Source organism: Geotrypetes seraphini, chromosome 18, assembly GCF_902459505.1.
Source record: "Geotrypetes seraphini chromosome 18, aGeoSer1.1, whole genome shotgun sequence".
NCBI lineage: Eukaryota > Metazoa > Chordata > Amphibia > Gymnophiona > Dermophiidae > Geotrypetes > Geotrypetes seraphini.
Genome location: NC_047101.1, coordinates 21421503 through 21439468, shown reverse-complemented (window position 1 = coordinate 21439468; position 17966 = coordinate 21421503). Strand labels below are relative to the sequence as shown.

Sequence of the window (17966 nt, the reverse complement as noted above, 5' to 3'; positions counted from 1 at the left end):
TTTATTGTCATGTCGATATTATAAATTATTGTCATGTCTATATTGAAATTTATGTAAACTATGTCATCTCTGCTCTGTCTGGATTATTATGGACGTACTTTGTAACCCGTTCTGGGCTCCTTTGGGAAGACGGGCTAAAAAATCGAATAAATAAATAATAAATAAATACACAGTGGGCCAAAATTAAAAACTTGGACAAAGTCACGGGCCAACCAAAACAAGTGCCGTGGTTGCAACCATGTATAAGGACAAGGTTCGGCAAAAGAACCTAAAAGAGTGCAAACATAAAAGTGGCCAAAGAAGTATCGCGGGCACATAATAAACTAAAACCCAACAAAAAAAAAAAAATAAGATAAATAGTGAAAAATACATAATAACAAGGGTTAAAAATGCATAAATAAAAAGTCTCTGTATTTGTGGACTACAATTCCTCCCAGTTATTTAAGGTTTGTGACTACAACAGAATAAAATAAACCTGTGGCTCAACAGCAGTTATCTGGAAACCGCACCTGATATCCAGGTAAACTCTGCTGAATGAGATTTTGAGAGATATTTTCCAGACAATGCATCTGAATATCTTTAGAGATCATCTCTGCATTAGGCAAATTTAGTGCCAGGGTACAATGTAGGCGGGGCAAGGATGGTTCTGGAACTTATCCAGACAACGCATCTGAATATCTTTAGAGACCACCTCTGCGCTATGCAAATAGCGTCTGGGCAGAGTGTGGGTGGAGCCAGGATAGTTAGAGGTACATGAAAACCAGTGGATTTTTCTTGAGCCATTGTGGAAAATCCACACTTGATTTTCTCGTGAAAAATAACAGGACTTTCTGTGGCACCTGATAAGTGAGAGGGACAGTTTTTCGTTTCTTTCCTCCCGCCAGGAACTTTAACCAAGAGGGTCAATGAAAGCAAAGGGCAAGGACTTGCTCAAACCCTTCTGAGGCACCAGGAATCGCAATGACAAAGTACAGTAAATGGTTCTTACAGGAGCAGCTAGTGCCTTGCTAGCCAGGCAAAGAAGGAAGAAGATCCAGACCCTCATGTTGTCGTAGAACCTGTTGAAACAAGCAAAGAATATCAGAATCGAAGTCTGCATTGTTGGAAAGTGCTCAAAGGGGCTGATCCCATAAGCGGCGCCTGCTATGGAAGGTGCCTAGAAAACGGGAACTCTGCCGCGTGTCAATCGCGGACAGGCGATGTTTATAGCATCGTGGCTACCAAGGACCCTTGGCGCCAGAAATGTAAGCCAGGGTTTTACAGACTTAGATTTCTGGCCTTAGGGTCCTTGCAGAATCACAGTCAGTGGCGCCTAGGGGCGCCAAAGTCCAGCGTTGCCCCTAAACACGCCCACTTTTGGGCTTCAGCATCACTGAGCATGGAGCCAGGCGCTGGTCCCAGAGGCCACCTAGTGGCACCTAATTTTTTTTAATATATATTTTATTTAAATTATTTTTATTGAATATAAGGAAATACAATAAAAAAGCAGAAATAAAAGAAAATCATTTATACAAACATCAAAGATCAGATTTAAACAATTGCAATTTCAACTACCAATCTCTATTCTACCATCCCATGTCTCATCCCTACCCACCCAAATTCCAAAGTAATACATATGTAAATATAATAATTGAAAAATAAACATCCAAATAAGTAAATAAATAAATATAACTAAGTATTTAATTAGTTTTTAATGGTGAGATCAATTTATCGCGCCACTTAAAGCCAATTAAAACACTTAAGTTAGGTGCTGGAAGGCACAATCTAGATGCCTGCCGGGGGCCTAACTTAGCAACTTGTTTTCAGAATCTGACCCAAAGTGTTCTCAGAGTCTGCTGTGAGCAGCCAAAATTTCCAGAAATGCAGTGTCGTGGTCTGGAATGAACTCGGGCTGCGATTACCTCTTAACATTTCAGGATCAACATTAAATAATATGTAGAAATAAAACAAAAGAAAACAAAAAAAAAAAACTCTGTGGAGTGACGATGTTCCTAAATGGACTTTATTTGAAAGTGTCAAAGTTCCAAAGGTACACTGAAATCATCCACATAAAATAATTTCATCCACATAAAAATAAATTATCCACATAAAAGCAGTGTCTCACTTCCGGCTCACCACACAATTATTTCCCACGTACTCACCTTTATAGGACCCCCAGGGACCCCTGAAGAAGACTTTTTGTCGAAACGCAGACTGTGTTGGGTCCTGTATCCCTAGCGGACTAGGTTCTTTAAGGCTTTTATGTGGATGATTTATTTTTATGTGGATGGAATTATTTTATGTGGATGATTTATTTTTATGTGGATGAAATTATTTTATGTGGATGATTTCAGTGTACCTTTGGAACTTTGACACTTTCAAATAAAGTCCATTTAGGAACATCGTCAATCCACAGAGTTTTTTTGGTTTTCTCTGGATTTTCTTCTTTGTGGATATTTTGGGGTCAATTCCTTTTGCTTTTTGCTTGTTGAAATAAAACAAAAACCATAAAGGAAAAAAAATATAATACCTTTTACAAAACCATTGTGCCCAATAAAAATTACCCATCAAGCACTGGTACACTGTTTGCCACACTCAGTAGCTTTTATTTAGTTCCAGTTTGATTTCCAGCTATATCCCAAGCTCTCTAAGGGCTCCTTTTACGAAGCCGCATTAGTGACTTTATCGCACGTACATTTTTAGCACGCGCTAACCCCCGCGCTAGCTGAAAAATTGCCACCTGCTCAAGAGGAGGCGGTAGCGGCTAGCGCAGCCAGCAAATTAGCGCGCGCTATTACGTGTGTTATACCGCTAACACGGCTTCGTAAAAGGAGCCTTAAATGTTAATGCTGCGTTGAGCAAAACATTGGTTGGGTCAAGGCCCTAGTGGTCCACCCTATTTCCATTGTCTATGGCTGAGATTACAGTGGTAGATTAAATTCATCACAAATTATCGTAAGTAACCCAATGATACGTCAAGCGTTACATGAAAAAGTGTAAAGAAGAAAAAAGGCCACAACCCTTATCTGACCAGCATGGACCGTTGGCCGTTAACACGTATTTTTAACTGCAGGATCGCTATACTTTCAGTTTTTGAGGCCTAATGTTCTGGACATTTCTGTTTAAATCTCTAAGGCACCAATTATTCTTCAAATGGGAATAATTTACAGTGGTATCTTGGATTACGAGCATAATCTGTTCCAGGAGCATGCTCGTAATCCAAAATGCTTGTTTATCAAGGCCTGCGAGTTCAGGTTCTCTCCGAGATCTCCGAGAATCTCGGAGAGAGCTTGAACTCGCAGGCCTTGAACATGTGCAGATGCTCAAGGCCCAGCAAGAAGAGGAGGCCGATCTTCGGGCACCGGCACTGGCACCAACACACAGGACGTGCCAGTGCCCAGATGACAGTATGAAGCGACGGGGGGGGGGGGGGGGGGGTGCCGGATCGCGGGGAGCGCCGCTCGCAAATCGAGGCATGCTCGGTTTCCGAGGCGCTGATTTTGCGAATGTTTTGCTCGTCTTGCAAAACACTCACAAACCGGTGCACTCGTAAACCAAGGCACCACTGTATTTGATTCACAGAACCTAAGTCGAATAAATACCACATCTGTTCCCTTCCTCTATTATTGGTTCTACAAGTATCTTCAAGCACATCTTGCACAGACTTGAAGCTGAGGTCATTGATAATCCTCTTTGAAATAAGTCTAGGGAGCAAAGAGTCACAGGTCTTGGCAGACTTCTCAGACATCACCCAACCCCTCTCAACTTGTAAGGACTTTACTTGTGTTCCTTCAGCTTGACTTGTTTGACTTGGAAGTTGCTTGTTGCTCTACTTATATATATATAAAAAATTTATGCTAAGCAAAGAAGGGGAGACAAACAAGCTTGCATTTTAAAGTGACCTGGACTGCCCTTCAGAACACAAGGTCCTGTTTCAAACCTTCAAGTCATTAAATATGCAAACGCTGTTTTCCTTCCTGATGGGAGCTAAATGACTTTTTCTGAATTAATGCTCACTGGGCAGCAACAGATATGTGGAGTTTTCCAGTGGTCTATTTGGAGGCAAGAGTTCCCCAGGCAAACAAATGTTGGAAACTAAGAGGTCGATCCAGGACTTATGCAGGTAATAGGATAAGTCCAGTTGATGCATCCAGATCTGGATTTTCAGCATCATTATCCAGATAATGCCCCTGTATATTCAGCGGGCTGCCTCATCACTATTTGAATAGCATCAGGGTGATTCACGGGTAGAACTTGTGTTGAGTTGGGAGTTACCCAATTTAGTAGCAATATTCAACATAACTTATCCAGGTAGGAACAGCTTATAACTGGTTAAGTTCCATTGAAGAGAAGCAGCATCGATTTATGATATAGTGGGAGATGCCCCTGAGTTTGCCCCTGATGAAAGACATGAAACGGGGTTCTGTAGGGCGATCAGTTGAGGCACTCCCTTCAATGGACCTCCTTTATTTGGTGGGCGTAGGCGGTCTCCTTCAAGATAACTTCCCAATGGTTGAATTTTTAAGCTTGATGACTGTTATTGATTTTCACTTTTGACCCAAAATGGACTGTTCTTGAAAATGATCTTACATTATTTAATGTTTTTGAATTCTTAATGCGTGTTATGCACTTGGCACTTTGGGTACTATTTAGCTTATGTTTATATTTATTGATAAAAGAAAGAATTTATATATATATATATATAATTAATTGACAAGTTCCAAGGTGAGCACTATGATGTTTGTGGGTTAACCCGGCTTAGCACTTGGTGCAGCATGCTAGGACACACCCAGGACAACTTTCTATTGATTGGATAAAGTTCCCATAAACTGACTGCATACCTGGTACTGGGTAATCAATGTGAATTTGTTTAAAACACTTAGGGCTTCTTTTACGAAGACGCATTAGGGCCTTAATGCGCAGAATAGCGCACGCTAAAATGCCGCACGCGCTAGCCGCTACCGCCTCCTCTTGAGCAAGCGGTAGTTTTTCGGCTAGCGCGCGCTATAGCGTGCGCTAATCCGGCACGTGCGTTAAAAACACTAGCACACCTTCGTAAAAGGAGCCCTTAATGTATCTTAGTACCCTTAGTTTCAACAAGCTTACAAGAATCGAGAGCGGGTCTATTTTAGTACAAGATTCTGGATCCCTCTCTAATAAAGTAGGCTTTAAACAAATTTACGGATAGATAAGTTCTATTGATGCTATCCATCCCTGGATTTTCAATCAGAATAACTTGGCATAAATTAGATTTTAATCATTGGTGGAACTCTGTTTGTTTACATATTAAATTTGAACGCTACATTGCTGAATGTCATAAATCGATGCCCTCTTACAACAAAACATGGTCCGTACTTCTTGAATACTGTAAATCAGACTTTTGATGTTTTCTCTATTCACCTACATTGCTCTAGACTTTCATGATTTGTTAACCTGCTCTCTCTTGACTTGATATACCTCTCATTTATCATAACTTCCACCAATTTGCATGTTTTACTCCCTTCCTGTACTCTTTCATTGTGTATAAGTGGAGCCTCTTTCATTTGAAAGGAAGCTCTGGAATGAGAGGGCATAGGATGAAGTTAAGAGGTGACGGGCTCCGGAGTAATCCAAGGAAATACTTTCTTACAGAAAGAGTGGTAATGAGTGGAACAGTCTCCCGGAAGAAGTAGTGGAGATAGAGACTGTGTCTAAATTCAAGAAAACCTGCGATAGGGAGGTGGGATCTCTTAGAGAGAGGAAGAGATAATGGTTTCTGCGGATGAGAAGACTGGATGGGCCATTTGGCCTTTATCTGCCATCATGTTACAATGTTTCTATAACCATAAAATTCTATGACATCACAATACAGGTGTAAAGAACCTTAGCCAATGGGGAGAGAAGGAGATAGTTGATGCTGTGGATAGGCAGAGTGGATAAGCCATTTGGTCTTTATCTGCCATTATGTTTCTATGTTTCTAACTTATACCTGCCATTGACTGCCGCCACTCACCAACTCCAACAATTGTAATCCACTCTACTTTTTCCTTCTCCCTTCCATTAATTTTCCTTCTTTCTAAGCAGCAATGGCAATTCTTCTCCTTCCCGTTCCTCCCTCAGTCCTTCTTTTACCCCAGTAATTTCTTTATTGGCTTCCTTTCCCATTCTCTTCCCAACTTCCTATGCATGATGGATATCTGTTCCGTTTTTTTTATTGCTGCTCTTTCCCTCCTTTGTTTTACATAATTGCACACCGCTGTATTCTGCATGCTGGTGATTAGCGGTGCAGAAATCTTAATTAAACTGTAAACATGAATGCGCCAATGCTGACCTTATGCTAGTATTCTGTAATGGCGTCTTATTGTTAAGATGCCATTTTAATTAACTGCTCCCATTGTGTTTTTGAAATGCCAAGACAGCAATGCAAAGTAATAGCCAGTTTGAAGGAATACGTAGTGATAATTTACCCCACCCCTTTTTTTTTTATTACAAAAGTGTAACGCCAGCCACGGCGGTAAACAGCTCTGATGCTTTGTAAAAGGGGGGAGGGTTAATAAATAGCTTTGCCTCTATGCAATTATTTTCTTCCGCTGAACACCACTGTGCATGCAAGAGAACAAAATTAAAATGTACTGATCAACTAGGCGGGTGTCTCCCTAGCATGCGTGGTCATTGGAACTGTGGCCTAAGAAAGGCTGAGATGCAATTAATTCGAAAGGCTTTACAATCTGCCCATTGAAACAAACAAAAAGGGGCACTAATATTTAAGTGTGTATTACGCACATACACGTTGAGAACAAGAAACATAGATAGAAACATAGAAGATGACGGCAGATAAGGGCCATAGCCCATCAGGTCTGCCCACACTCTACTGACCCACCCCCAAATCTACTATCCTAGGGATCCCACTCCCGGTGACAGGTTCCCTTGGCTTAATCCTCTAAGGGATCCCACATGGGCATCCCATTTGCTCTTAAATTCTTGCACGCTGTTTGCCTCGATCACCTGCACCGGGAGCTCGTTCCAAGGATCGACCACTCTCTCGGTGAAGAAATATTTCCTGGTGTTGCCATGAAATTTCCCGCCCCTGAGTTTGAGCGGATGCCCTCTTGTGGCTGAGGGTCCTTTGAGAAAGAGAATCTCTTCTTACATCTCGATACGGCCGGTAATATACTTAAACGTATCGATCATGTCTCCTCTCTCCCTACGTTCCTCGAGTGAGTACAGCCGCAAATTTTTCAGCCTTTCCTCGTACGATAGATCCTTGAGCCCCGAGACCATCCTGGTGGCCATCCGTTGCACCAACTCTACTCTCAGCACATCTTTTTGGTAGTGTGGCCTCCAGAATTGCACGCAGTATTCCAAATGAGGTCTCACCATGGTTCTGTATAATGGCATTATGACTTCAGGCTTCCGGCTGACGAAACTCCTGCGGATGCAACCTAACAACTGTCTTGCCTTCGATGAAGCCTTCTCCACATGATCAGCAGTTTTCATGTCTGCGCTGATGATCACTCCCAAGTCACCTAAATTTCCGCCTAAGCACTGTACAGTAAGAACACATACATCTTGCATAGGGCGTACTTTGTAGGCAAGCACACATGTGGGAAGGTTTTGGGTGGGGCGTGCACTTACACACGCACCTTATAGAATGATATAAAGAACATATGTACCTTTGGGTAATTCTGTACAATGAAAATGTTTAGAGTACTAGCATGTATTCATATAGGTGCACGCATGCACCCCTCTATGCAAAATTTCTATATAAATACTGCTCTGTCGGTACATATGCATCTTACACAGCGAGTGCTTTTCAGATGGGCGTCCACTGGGCGGAGCCTGGGAGGGGCTCGTACCTACAGAGTGGAGGAGTGGCCTAGTGGTTAGAGCAGCTGAGGTGGTGAGTTCGGTTCCCACTGCAGCTCCTTGTGATTCTGGGCAAGTCACCGAACACTTTCATAGCCCCAGGTCTAAAACAAGTACCTGGCTTAAATATATAAACCACTTTGATTATAATCACACAGAAAAAGCCATATATTAAGTCCCACCCCCTTTACCCTTTAAAATAATATAAAATGCACATGTACATTCACTGTTACCCCCCCCCCCCCATGGCTGTAAGTAATTAGGCTAGTGTTCAATAAAATAAATTAGGCACCTATAAGTACCTGCGTATAATAAATGAACATACCCTCTCTTTTACTAAGGTGCGCTAACCGATAAGCGCGCTAAACGTTAACGCATCCATAGACTAACATGCATTTAGCGTGCGCTAATCGGTTAGCGCACCTTAGTAAAAGAGGGCCATAGTTAATGTTTGGAACTTCTATAATGAATAAGAACCCTCTTAAAAAACATACGGACAAACTCCTTTTGATAATGACGGGTGTGGCTCTACAAATGATAACTAGAGACTGGAAGCAATGCGATAGGTTAAATTTTCCATTTTGGTGGGAAACGCTACGTACGTACTGTAGATTTGAAAAAAATTCTAGCAGAACATAAGGGCGTTACCCAGAAATTTAAGGAAATTTGGGGTCCATTAGATGTAACTCGCGTTCAAGGTAACTGAAGTTGTCATAAATTAATCTATTTTACCAGATCTGATATTACAAGCTAAATACACTTCCAGTAAAGGGAGGGAGGGGTGGACAGGAGGGATTATAAGATAGAAGGTTTATTCTAATCAATATTTGCTTCAAATCAGTCTTCGGTATGTCCCCAGGTTACCTTGTTTCCCATTTCTCTTTAAATCACTCCAATAAGCCCACACGTAGAGTCCAGTTATCCTACTGTCAAATCGTGTCGGTTGAAGAGATTTCTCGAGAGAACTCTCTCTTTCCTGGCAGCCAAAATGAACGTCTGCTTTGGCAAAATCATGCCAGGAGTCTCATCCTATTATTTTTTTAGACACAACTATTTGACAAATTTGTAACCCACGCTTCCTAATGTTTTTTTTAAATATAACATGTATTGTGTACATTCTAGAAATTGATGTATCTTTTTGAACTGTATATTCGCTGGATGTTCAGCCTTATCTGCTGTGAACCGCCTAGAACCATTCGTGGTCTGGCTGTATATAAGAATAAATTATTATTATTATTATAAGTGCTTCTATGAGATTAGTTTATTGTATTTGATTGCACTTTCTGTTTCTAGGTTTTTCAAAATCAATTAAAATAGAACTTTAAAAAATAAATAAATTTATATCCCCCCAAATAAAATAAAAATAAATGTATGTATGTATGTAATTTAAAAAAAACACAGAATAGTAGGTGCCTGTACGAAAGGTTAGTTAGTTAAGTGCTATCGACTCATGCTCAAGTCTTAGGGCTCCTTTTACTAAGCTAAGGCTTTAACACCAGCACTGATTGCGTTAGTTCTAGAAGCGTAGTGCATGGTGTAGTGCGCGGTAATTTCCCGCGTGACTTGATGAATGACAGATCTAAATAGAGATTGGGTTTGTGCTAGTCCAGTAAGGTCCTCCAGGGTCCATCCTCATGGTTGTAGGAAAGGACTCGCAGATGATAAATGTAAATTATTTTGATTGTACTACAAAAAAGGTGGCATGTCAAAAATCCATGACCCTTTGCTCTTTACCCTTCATAGAATAGGCTCCTGGCAGATGCCCAGGCATAGAATTTCCCTCCAAATCATTCATAAAACAAGTAAAACCAAAATGAATCAAAAGAACATATATAAATGCAAAAAAACGTTAAAAAAAGCAGAAAATATCACAGCTCTTGTGCTCTATAGACTTCTTTGAATTTGATATCAACCTTCCTTTGCTGACATTCCTCTGATAGCAAATATTTAAAACAATAAATAATATTCATCTAGAAACATAGAAACATAGAAAGATGACGGCAGAAAAGGGCCAAGGCCCATCAAGTCTGCCCACTATAGACCCTCCCCTTAAGATTAGCTAGTGTTTTGCCCTGACCCTCTTAGGGATCCCACATGGGCGTCCCATTTATTCTTAAAATCTGGCACACTGCTGGCCTCGATCACCTGCACTGGAAGCCCGTTCCACCGATCAATCACTCGCTCCGTGAAGAAATACTTCCTGGTGTCGCCGTGAAATTTTCCGCCCCTGAGTTTGAGCGGGTGCCCTCTTGTGGTTGAGGGGCCTCTAAGAAGGAAGATGTCATCTTCCACTTCTATACGTCCGGTGACGTATTTAAACGTCTCAATCATGTCTCCCCTCTCCCTGCGCTCCTCTAGAGTGTAGAACTGCAAATTGTCTAGTCTTGCTTCGTACGGGAGACCTTTAAGCCCTGAGACCATTCTGGTGGCCATTCTTTGGACCGACTCGACCCTCTGCACGTCTTTGCGGTAGTGTGGCTTCCAGAATTGCACGCAGTATTCCAGATGAGGTCTCACCATGGCTCTGTACAATGGCATAATGACAGCAGGCTTTCTGCTGACAAAACTTCTACGGATGCAACCCAGCATCTGCCTTGCCCTTGAGGAAGCCTTCTCCACCTGATTGGCAGATTTCATGTCTGCACTAATGATTACTCCCAAATCTCGTTCCGCTGAAGTCCTGGTCAAGGTCTCCCCGTTCAAGGTATAAGTTCTGCCTACATCCCTTTTATTTGTACTCTCCGCCTGAGAACCTTCTTCTTTACAGGCCTACATAGTATATCACTAGCATTCCAAGCGGGCAAATGGAACAAATGCCTCTCTACTCTCATCTCCAATTCCCCCCACTATCAAACATTCAGGAAGTTAACTTTTTGACAAATTCCTCTGATTTATCCTCCCTCCTCCTCCCCCCTCCCTCCTCTTCTGACCTCTCCCCCCTAGACCCTTACCGCCTCATGTAACACCGACATCTATAACGCCGCTGTATCGAGCTTAAAGCAAATGTAACCACTCCGAACATATAACCTAGCTGCCAAAATAACTTCACCGTATATTTATTGTCTAGAATATAAAGGTAACTTGACCGATATGTATCGTCTAAAATTGTAAATGTAACATTAACGAAATTGTAACTTCGCTGTAAATGTACAGTCTCTTCATCTGTTAACCGCATAGAACTTCCATGGTAATGCGGTATACAAGAATAAAATTATTATGATTATGATTATATATTTAAAATGAGATAGTCCTAAATAACGAAGAGACAGGAAAAGATATTGTGGTTATATCGCAATATCACTATCGCTGGACATCCTTCCATATTTTTCAAACTTTACCGTTGTACTGTACCACAGAAATGCCATGTTACTCTGCCACAACTACTATACAGGGTTTTGTCAGATATTTGTGACCTGGATTGGCCACCGTGAAGACGGGATACTTGGCTTGATGGACCATTGGGCTGACCCAGTATGGCTATTCTTATGTTCTTATTTCCACGAGAATACGAAGTTATGCTAAGTCAACTCCATGCCTTAAAAATTCTGTTCCAGACGATAATCTCCCAAATCTAGAGTGCAGCTTATCCAAATATTTAGGTACGTAAGGTGTGTAAGCAATGGATTTGATAAAACTATAGTCCTGTGGCTCTCACGAACCGGAATTGCCTACTCCTGCTCTAGGGGACAATTCTATAAATTAGCACCACGATGTAGACACCAAAACGGAATGTGCTTAGCACCAATTCTATAATGGCTTCAGGGCACACCTAAGGCCTTCTTTTACTAAGGTGCGCTAATCGATTAGCGCGCGCTAAACGCTATTGCATGCAAGTTAGTCTATGGACGCGTTAGCGTTTAGCGCGTGCCAGTCGGTTAGCACGCCTTAGTAAAAGAGGGGGTAAGTCTTTATAGAATACAAGCACAAGTTCTGCTTTGGCATGCACCATGCAATGCACCCAACTGTAAGTATTCTGTATGCTACACTTGTTGCTTGGTGACACACCCATGATACCCCCATGCTTCACCAACATCTATGCCCCCTTTGCAGTTGCGTGCTAAGGGCCGCATTTAGTAAATGGTGCCCAGAGATAGGCGCCAGTGCCTAAGACTGCTTAGGCTTAGGCTAGGTGCAATTTTATAAATGGCGCCTAGTAGATGATTGACAATTGCACTCAATGGAATTTACGAGTTAGGCTCTGTTTAAAGAATCAGGGCTAAAATGTCTATCATATAATAATGCCCCCTTTTACGACGCTGTGTTAGGCTTTTTTATCGCCGGCTGGGACAGTATTAGTTCTCACATTACCCCTCTCCTCAAATCACTTCATTGGCTCCCCGTCCATTTCCGAATGCAGTTGCTGACTTACAAGTGCATTCGCTCTGAAGCCCCTCCCTCAATATCTCTCTTCACTTATCTCCCCCTATGCTTCACTCCCGTGATCTCCGTCCATCGGGCAAGCCCCTTCTCTTCTACTGCCAACTCAAGAGTCTGTCCCTTCTTTCTTGCTGCACCATATGCCTGGAACAGGCTGCCTGAATCAATACATCATGCTCCATCCCTAGCAGCGTTAAAATCCAAGCTAAAAGCCATTTTTTTTTAAACTGCTTTCAACTCTTAACTCTTCTGCACTGCTGTCATATACCTAGACCCACTGTATCATTTCCTCTACCATAATCTCCCCAACCCTAAATGTCCTGTCTAAATTAGATTGCAAGCTCTTCTGAGCAGGGGCTGTCTATTGTATGTTAAAACGTACAGCGCTGCAAACGCCTTTCAGCGCAAATAGAAATAATAAATAGTAGTAGTAGTAGCATGGGATTCAAACCCATATTCTCAGGGAGCTGAAGCTGTAGCTCTAACCACTACCCCTCACACTCCCTGTGCTGTAGAAGGGCCTCTACGTGTGATACCTTTTTGCTCTGTCTACCTCTGAATATCTTTAGTGTTGGGTACTGTATTTAGGCCCCAGCTTATAAGAACATAAGAATAGCCTTACTGGGTCAGACCAATGGTCCATCAAGCCCAGTGGTCACTAGTACCTGGCCAAAACTCAAGGTGTAGCAATATTCCATGCTACCAATCCAGGGCAAGCAGTGGCTTCACCCTTGTCTTTCTCAATAACAGACTATGGACTTTTCCTCCAGGAACTTGTCCAAACCTTTCTTAAAACCAGCTACGCTATCCGCTCTTACCACATCCTCTGGCAACGCGTTCCAGAGCTTAACTATTCTCTGAGTGAAAAAAAATTTCCTCCAATTGGTTTTAAAAGTATTACCCTATAACTTCATCGAGTGTCCCCCTAGTCTTTGTCATTTTTGAACAGAGTGAAAAATCGATCCACTTGTGCCCGTTCTACTCCACTCCGGGATTTTGTAGACTTCAATCATATACCGCAACCGCCTTTAGTTTGCACTCTCTGACCAACAAAAAGATGGAAAAGTTTTCATCGTTTTCCGAGAACTGTTTTAACCAAATAAATGGCAATGCCAGTAAGACTGAAATGCATAAATGTTCTCTGCGGCAATTAGCTTAAAGAAGCTATTCAATAACTGCTCGGGCGTCCACCGAGCAACTGATAAATTTAGTCTGTCTGCCCAAACAAGAGTATGGTGTTTGCCTACATATATTTCTGCCATGACTTTGATGTCGTATTTGCTCACTCCTCTGAGAAAAAGCAAAGTCATATTAATGTTGGCTGCTAAAAACCTGAGCTGAATGAAGAAAATTTAGATATGCCCTTCCTTCATTGAGGACATGTTCACCAGTTACGGTCAGCAATTAACCACCCATAACTGGACTCTTGTAATCCTGCTTGTAAACAGTTTACCACTGGACTCGTGCTTTCCTGTTTGGTTGTATGTGAAGAAGGAAGGACACAGTTTAAAATGGACCAGATGTATGCAGGGGGGGGGGGGGTTTCCCCCCATGAGATGTTTATAGGAAAAATATTCAGTACATCTGCTCCACAGCCCTTGCTAAGTTTACTTTCTAGAAGAGGAGACCTTCAAAACATTATATACTGTAACAAGTAAACTAAGGAAATATACCAATGAGAAAAATAAAAATAATAATGAATACACTACAAATGTTTAATGTTATAAGTCAAAAACCAAAAGGAATTGACCCCAAAATATCCAGAAAGAAGAAAATCCAGAAAAAACCAAAAAAAACTCTGTGGAGTGACAATGTTCCTAAATGGACTTTATTAGAAAGTGTCAAAGTTCCAAAGGTACACTGAAATCATCCACATAAAATAATTCCATCCACATAAAAATAAATCATCCACATAAGAGCCTTAAAGGACCTAGTCCGCTAGGGATACAGGACTCAACATGGTCTGTGTTTCGACAAAAAGTCTTCTTCAGTGTCTCACTTCCGGCTCACCACACAATTGTTTCCCACGTACTCATCTTTATAGGACCCCCAGGGACCCCTGAAGAAGACTTTTTGTTGAAACGTGGGCTATGTTGGGTCCTGTATCCCTAGCGCACTATGTCCCTTAAGGCTCTTATGTGGATGATTTATTTTTTTGTGGATAGAATTATTTTATGTGGATGATTTCAGTGTACCTTTGGAATTTTGATACTTTCAAAATAAAGCCCATTTAGGAACATTGTCACTCTACAAAGTTTTTTTGGTTTTCTCTTAATGTTATAAGTCAAACACATAAGGGTTATCAGAAGCTCAATAGTAGAAATACTTTCACGTTTATAAAGCAGTTTTAAATAACTTTTTAAATAAGGGTCATTTGTTAACTCTCAATAATAGAATTTCAGTCAAAAGACTGTTTACCTGTATTTTGTCTGTTAGAGAATTCTGCTGCTTTAATTTCATATAAGTGTATCAGGAGTACAGTACTCCCCCCGATATTCACAGGGGTTCCGTTCCAGGAACCCCCGCGAATGTTGAAAAAACGCAAATGCGGTTTATAGCGGGGGAGACAGGAGAGGGCAGCCGGAGCGCCGGCGAGTGAAGGAAATCACTCGCGGCGTGCTCCGACCGCCTCTTCCTGCGTTAAAGTCGGGCCTCACCAATCAGGAGCGGCGTGTCAGAGCAGTGCACTAAACTACGCTAAATAGAACTGGGGCGAGAGGCGTCCAACCTCGGCCCTCGCCGGGTTGGGCTTTCAGGATTTCCCAAATGAATATGCATGAGATCTATTTGCATACAGTAGAAGCAGTGCATGCAAATAGACCTCGTGCGAATTCATTGGGGAAATCCTAAAAACTTGACTGGATTGCGGCCTTCAAAGAGCGACGTTGGGTAACTCTGTTATAAAATCAGAGCCGAAGTGAATAACTTTAGGGCAAGGGAAGGGAGAGAGATAAGGGGATTTGGACCTGATAACAGACAGAGCCTAGCACTCAACCCTATCAGCGAGAATTCTGTAGTGACGATTGTGTATAAGTCAGCAGTTATGTGCCCTAATTTTAGGCATGAGTGTTTACGCTTAGAAACATGGCTGGTGTAAATGTCCTCATCTAAGGGTTCCTTTTACGAAGGCGCATTAGTGGTTTAACACGCATAATAGCGCAAGCTAAACCGCTGGCCGCGCTAGCCGCTACCGCCTCCTTTTAAGCAGGCGGTAGTTTGTCGGCTAGCACGGGGGTTAGCACGTGATGAAAAGTCGCACGCGTTAAACCCTCTAAGGCGCCTTCGTAAAAGGAGCCCAAAGTGTAGGCTTGTAACTGCTGGTATTCGATACAGTTTGCTCTGACCTACCTATGCGCCTCCGAGATCCACTCCCCCTTGCAGTTGTGTATTATGTAAATTGTGCGCGCATTTTGTAGAAAACCAGCTAGCATTCAAATCTTTGCACGACATGGCACCGGGCAACATGATGGCCAAACTTGATGGCCAAACTTCCTCCATATGTGCCGAACCGGTCCCTCCGCCCCCAGGATGAAATACGCCTCAAAACGCACCTCCCTCCCGGTCGTGCCCTTCGACTGGAAACCGCCAAACGATGGTCTTACTCCCGCTTCATACCGAGCCACTGGAATCGACTGCTCCCGCAGATCAGATAAGAACATAAGCAGTGCCTCTGTTGAGTCAGACCAGAGGTTCATCGCGCCCAGCAGTTCGCTCACGCGGCGGCCCATAAGGTCCAAGACCTGTATAGTAATCCTCTATCTATACCCTTCTATCCCCTTTTCCTTCAGAAAATCATCCAATCCCTTCTTGAACCCCAAAACCGTACTCTGTCCTATCACACCTTCTGGAAGCACATTCCAAGTGTCCACCATCCTTTGGTTGAAGAAGAACTTCCTAGCATTGGATCCTCTCCATCCCCACCCGTCCCCACCAGGATCCTCTCTGTCCCCGCCAGGATCCTCTCCGTCCCCACCCATCCCCGCAAGGAATTACCTCCATCCCTGCCCGTCCCCATAAAAAGCAGCAATTACTTCTGACAGGATCATCAATTCCACAGTTTCTTTTGTGTTTGCGCTGCTGTTTTCCTTGTGGAATCTCTTTGGTGGAACCCTTTTTATGTTTTCTGTTCAGGTAATTAACTTATAAACCCCCTCTTTTACTAAGGCTGACGTGTCCATTATATTATATGGACGAACCCTGCTTTCAGAGCCTTCCTTCCCCGTGGGAGTCCCGTGGGCCAGAGGGGGATCCCCATGGGAGTCCCATGGGCCAGAGGGGGGTCCCCGTGGGAGTCCCGTGGGCCAGAGGGGGGTCCCTGTGGGAGTTCCGTGGGTTATGGGGCATTTCCCGCGGGACTCCCGCGGGACCCGCGGGATTCATGTTCCCGTGCAGACCTCTATCAGGAAACTCTAACCTTCCATGTTTCAACCTGTTCCAGAAAAAATTTACCAGGATCACAGCACACTTGGACAGTGGCGTGACGAGGGTTGAGAGGCGTCCCTCCCCCATCTCCGCTCTTTCCCCCATCCCCCTGCTGCACACGCGCCCCCCTTCCCTTCCCCCGCACCTTTAGGTGTTCACCGCCATGAGCGACAAGAACTTCAACGTGCTCTTCGCGATCCCGTCATCTCTCCCGCTATGCGCGGCACCTGGGGAGGAGTGGGAAGAGACGGGGCTGAGGGGAGTAGGGGTGCTGGCGCCCCACCAACATGGCACCTGGGGAGGACCACCCTTCCCCCGCCCCCTCCTTTACTAAGCCACTGCACCTGAAAATGAAAGTTATGGCTTTGCTCCCTTTTGCGACCATAGGTGAAAGTGACATAACGTAACCATGAGTATATCAAAGACCTGAACCCCAAGCTTTGTAGTTCCCAAAAAAAGACAGGTCCCCTTATTATCTCTTAGCCCAGCGAACCGAGACCTACTCTCCATTGTTCCCCTGTTAGCCTGTCCTACGGACCCCTTGAGGTACACAGATGTAGGGCAAAGCGGTTGATGCCATGTAATCAAGCTTCCTCCTGGGGCAAGTTTGCTTTATTACTGGAAATTTTGCACTATAAAACTGAGCTTATAAAAAAATTAAGTAGATTGTTTAATCCCTGAATCCTATTGCTTCCTCTTCCAGCGTTATAATTCTGTCCCTTGTTATATCATGCTTTAATTTTTCAGCTTTCCAACATTTTGAACCTTGTCAGGTTACAGGACCTGCTAATGAGGATGTGTAGCTGACAAGTTAGTTTACTTACCCCCCCCCCCCCTTTGACTATACCGTGATAGTGGCTATTAGCGCAGGGGGCCATCAGGTTACAATGTTTCTATAACCATAAAGTTCTATGACATCACAATGCAGGTGTAAAGAGCCTTAGCCAATAGAGTGAGGAGGAGATAGTGGATGCTCTGGATGGGCCATTTGGCCTTTATCTGCTATCATGTTACAATGTTTCTATCACCATAAAGTTCTATGACATCACAATGCAGGTGTAAAGAGCCTTAGCCAATAGGGAGAGGAGGAGATAGTGGATGATGCGGATGAGCCAATTGGCTTTTATCTGCCATCAGGTTACAATGTTTCTATAACCATAAAGTTCTATGACATCACAATGCAGGTGTAAAGAGCCTTAGCCAATAGGGTGAGGAGGAGATAGTGGATGCTGTGGATGGACCAATTGGCCTTTATCTACCATCAGGTTACAATGTTTCTATAACCATTAAGTTCTATGACATCACAATGCAGGTGTAAAGAGCCTTAGCCAATAGGGAGAGGA

General features: G+C 43.0%; 1 protein-coding gene and 1 long non-coding RNA gene across 4 annotated transcripts in view; one reads left to right on the top strand and one right to left on the bottom strand.

The window, feature by feature from the left end:
- Positions 1-17966, top strand: part of LOC117351721 — a 110970-nt gene that overhangs the window by 32538 nt on the left and 60466 nt on the right. The window lies entirely within an intron of this gene.
- Positions 1-17966, bottom strand: part of SPARC (secreted protein acidic and cysteine rich) — a 40200-nt gene that overhangs the window by 16829 nt on the left and 5405 nt on the right. For both annotated transcript variants that reach the window (XM_033927464.1, XM_033927463.1), the window contains exon 2: positions 989-1058. In XM_033927464.1, the coding sequence (XP_033783355.1) occupies positions 989-1045 (57 nt within the window). In that variant the 5' untranslated portion in view covers positions 1046-1058. The remainder of the gene's footprint in view (positions 1-988; positions 1059-17966) is intronic.